This window comes from Cyrtonyx montezumae, unplaced genomic scaffold (genome assembly GCF_038088225.1).
Source record: "Cyrtonyx montezumae isolate F1298 unplaced genomic scaffold, pur_monq_1.0 scaffold_13, whole genome shotgun sequence".
NCBI classification, from domain to species: domain Eukaryota; kingdom Metazoa; phylum Chordata; class Aves; order Galliformes; family Odontophoridae; genus Cyrtonyx; species Cyrtonyx montezumae.
This window is the reverse complement of record NW_027071859.1, coordinates 18,293,543-18,297,663: the sequence shown is the minus strand read 5'-3', so window position 1 is coordinate 18,297,663 and position 4,121 is coordinate 18,293,543. Positions and strand designations below refer to the sequence as shown.

At 38.3% G+C, this 4,121-nt stretch overlaps 1 protein-coding gene across 1 annotated transcript; it reads right to left on the bottom strand.

Annotated features, from left to right (window-relative positions):
• Positions 1-211: 211 nt before the first annotated feature.
• Positions 212-3,691, bottom strand: TMEM18 (transmembrane protein 18). Its single transcript, XM_065730791.1, has 5 exons — positions 3,603-3,691; positions 3,355-3,475; positions 1,103-1,157; positions 403-496; positions 212-318 (listed from the first exon to the last, which is right to left on the bottom strand). The coding sequence occupies exons 1-5, from the start codon at positions 3,648-3,650 to the stop codon at positions 229-231; spliced, it is 408 nt and encodes a 135-aa protein (XP_065586863.1). The 5' UTR covers positions 3,651-3,691; the 3' UTR covers positions 212-228.
• Positions 3,692-4,121: the final 430 nt, after the last annotated feature.

Below are 4,121 nucleotides of genomic sequence, written 5' to 3'. Positions count from 1 at the left end.
TCATGGTGAAAAAATTAGCTTGCACTGAAGGACACAAAGACCTGGTAGGCCCAGTTTTCTCAATTTCACAGCAAAGATCACACGTACTATGGGTATTTGCTTTCATCACTGGCCGCAGCAGCCAGGTACAAAGTCCCAGATATCAGACAAAATAATTGCTGCTACTGGATAAACATACCAAAGGATTACTTGGATAAGTATATGAAAATTAGAAAAAGTACTGCACTTTCACTTCTTTTTATCTTTTTCTGCTTTAATTCTCTGCTGTAGAGTCTTCAGTTCAGCCATTACATTTAAAGTTCTGTAAACCCAGTTGACCTGAAAAAAAGGTAAACCATTACATTTAAATTCATCCATATACATTTAATTTTCAACTTAAGAAGTATCCATATAAATACGCACCACAATTATGATAGTATTCACCAGTAGAGGTGCTGAAAATACTAGTGAAATAAACATTCCTCTTGAATCAAAGTACTGGTATTTAGAAAAAAGCCTGAAAGAAGAAAAATAAAGAAAAGCAATCTTTATTCAGCATAATTCACAGAACATTATTCCTTCAGAATAGCTATTCAATGTGGATATTTTGCAGACCATACAACATCTTGGGATCCCAAAAAAATGTGCCAGCATTCTACTGCATGAAGCTTGAAGAAAGGGACTGTATAAGGTTTCGTTAAGGCTCAAGACCCCATACAACAACCACAGATAATGTAACTTACACAGTAAGGTAACTTACTGTGACTGTATAAACAGTGCCTCAGAAATCATGCTGATTCTGAAGTACTTTAATTACTTTCTTAGATATTAATTAAGTAGCTCTCAAATTCAGCTTATTAAACCTTAACAGCTACAAAAAAAACCAACACACCACCACCCATCCAACCAAGAAAAAACAAAAAAAGCTTACATCCCATCTTCTCTTTTAACTGTACCATTCTGGCTTTCTCAAAAGTTTTGTTATCAATTAATGCAACAGACCCCGTACCATCCCATTCTACTGCTAAGTGGCTTTCTTTTAGGTTAAAGGTTTTTTGGACAATGATATGAAAAATACATTTTAGAAGAACATGCCTTTAAATGTGAAATTGAAAACATTTACCTCCAGTTCATGGCTGCTAATTCATTTATATATTCAGCACAGTACACTAAACACACTGTACAAAAAAAAAGTATTAGATTCAATATTTCTTTAAAAACAATCTGCCATCAGTTCTGCCATGTATATGAGAGATGTATATACACCATAGACTACAGTTTATCTACAAACAGTTCTATCTACAGTTTATCTAAAAACTACACATCCCCTATTGCACAAAAACAGATCTGAATTAACAGCAGTTACTAACAAGTAGTAGATCAAAAATGTATTTAATATATTACAGACAAAAAAAAAACCCAACAAAAGAAAATAAAAAGATCTTACTTATCTGAGCTTACAAGAACTCAGAAAATAAATTATCAATTAAAAAAAACATTTTTTCCAACAATCTTTTCAGTGACTGCTTTTAAGTTACATCTGTAAAAAGAAATGTTAGAGCTCCCTATAAATGGTGTGGAATTCAGATATCACAGAACTGCAGGGGTTGGAAGGGACCTCAAGAGATCAGTGAATCCAACCCCCTGCTAAAGCAGGTATCCTACAACAGGTCACACAGTCAGGCATCCAGAAGGGTCTTGAAATCTCCACAGGAGACTCCACAACCTCTCTATGCAGTCTGTTCCAGGGCTCTACCAGCCTTACCATAAAGAACTTCTTCACGTTTGTATGATATCCTATCCTGCTCTAGTGCACACTTTTGTATCAGGAATTACTATATAAAGTTAGGGTACTAAACACTTAAAGTACATTTATGAAATTACACCAAACCCTTCCTGTATTGCTCTGTTTGAATCTTAAAATGCTAATAGATTTTCAGTAGATACAGCAAAATGTTCTGTTGCAGTTAGATAAAAGCTAGAATATTATAATGTAACAAATACACGCAGTATAAAAATGAATCAACGTGACTAAAATATTTTTAGTTATGTCTCTACCTGCAATACAAAGTTATTTTTATAGCAGACATACCAAAAGTAGTACAGTTTTTCAGATACAAACTGACTGAGACTTAATGTGGGTATTTCCATCCACTCTTCTTAGCAGCAATCATAGATCATTCATATCTGGGTTAAAAAGACAACAATAATCTGTTCCATTGTATTAAGTGCACTTAGAACTTGGATATTCAAGCTAGTGTGAGTAACACCAGGAATTGTTTAGATAGTCTGAAGTAAACAGACCTAGAATGTTGTGGAAATTCTGTATGTCTAGTAATAAAACAAAGAAAGAAAACCCTGTATTTGCTTAGGGAATTTTCCAGCCTGATGTGTCATAAGTCGGGCATTTTTATTTGACCCTCTGTGGATCACTGTAAACTTTGCAGTTAAAACTGATGTACACAAATAACTGATTTGTATAATACCTTTTGGGGGAAATGGCTGTTACTGAAACTTTAGCTTTAGCTGAGTTATGTATCTGCAGTTTTAATGAAGTGATTCTCCCACCAATTTGATTAGTTGATTAAGTGGTGTTTTTAAACGTCAACATAGCCTTCAAGTGTTGACTGCAAATCACTTTTAACTGCTTATTCTACCTCCACTACTGTAGAAACATGCCAGAATCTGAGGCACAGGATAAAAACAAGAACAAAAGTACAGACAGGAAAACCTAACTCATGGCAAGAACCAAGGCTTTTGATAAACATACAAGAGTTTGCAAGTAAAAATAGATTTAATCCAAATGCATGCTACTTTAATTTAAAAAATGGCCTCTAATATTTGGAACTAGTCTTGCCCTGTCACACCACTGTCACAGCTACCAGCAGGGCCTATGGTAACACTGTTCCAGTAATGAATTCATCTGAAAACTGACTGCATTTACCAAATTGCAGCATTAAAATAATGCAGAGCAGGAAACCGCTTTTGGCTGTTTTTCAATTTGTTGTCTGCTTCTCTAGTGCAACAAGTTTCCTGGGCTGCTGTGTAACACACAGCACTAACCATGCAGGAACCTTATCTATACTTCATCTATCTCTCATGAATAGAAATAAAGTTTCAAATCTCTGCTTCAGGCAGCCTTGTAAGGTAAGTAAATATATACAGTTCATAGCTGCTCTGAAACACATTAAATAGATGATGCACAGACACATTACCACAAGAGTAACACTTTGTACCCATCAGTTGCAAAGCTTATCACAAAATTCTTCACTAAAAAAGAAAACCTTCCCTAACACGGTACAAATGCAAACAGTACTGATGACGTTTATCTCCCAGAGAGGTAGGAGCTCACAGAAGCCCCGCTGCGCTACTCACCCATGCACAGAAAGTGCCCTATCTGCACCCGGTAGTGCTGGAAAGAGAAGCAGGTCAGAAGGAAACAGAGGACGTGGAAAACCGCCAGTCCCAGCAGCCAGGGCTCGGCCCAGTCCGTCTTCTGCGGAGAAAGCGAAACGAGATGCGATGATCGAGGAGACGCGGCCCCGGCCGTGACGAGCGGCCTGCCGCCTCCCGCACCACAACCACAACCGGAGCCCCCTTCCCTCCCACAGCCGATTCCTCACCGCTAGGATAGTGGACAACCCCGGCGGGCCGTGCATCGGTTGCTCCATGGCGACGGCGGCACTCCTCCACAGCGCGACCGAAACCTCGCGAGAAGACGACCAGCGAGACCATCTTCTCGCGAGATTCTCTGACAGCTATGTCCCTGCCCCTAGGCCTTTAAAGGGCGGGTGTAGGAGGGTGGCTGCTCAGTTCCCACAGCCCATATCCTGAATGTGTGTGCGAACTGATAGCCCTCACGAGTAGTGCTTCAGGATACTGGCGGAAGATCTGTGTTTCAGTCTGAAGTTAATAAGTTGTTGAGAGGGAATTTTGAGTTATTTGTTGTGTGGTTTTATTTTTTTTTATTATTTTTTTTTAGTACTTTGTGTTCAAGAAGAGAAAAATAGCTAACCAGTTCCACACGGTAACTTAAGTCTTGTGAAGAGTGCTACTTCTTTCCCTAAAGAAAGGGATGTATGTATTTTAATGGATTATTACACGATTTAAGGGGAATAAGGCCTTTGAAAGGTTAATAACTC

Coding starts and splice junctions, on each gene's coding strand:
- TMEM18 (XM_065730791.1), bottom strand. CDS start 3,650: ATGGAGCAACCGATGCACGGCCCGCCGGGGTTGTCCACTATCCTAGCG. Junction 1,158..3,354: donor AGGGCACTTTCTGTGCATGG/GTGAGTAGCGCA, acceptor TTTTTTGTACAG/TGTGTTTAGTGTACTGTGCT. Junction 497..1,102: donor TTAGCAGCCATGAACTGGAG/GTAAATGTTTTC, acceptor TTCTTCTTTCAG/GCTTTTTTCTAAATACCAGT.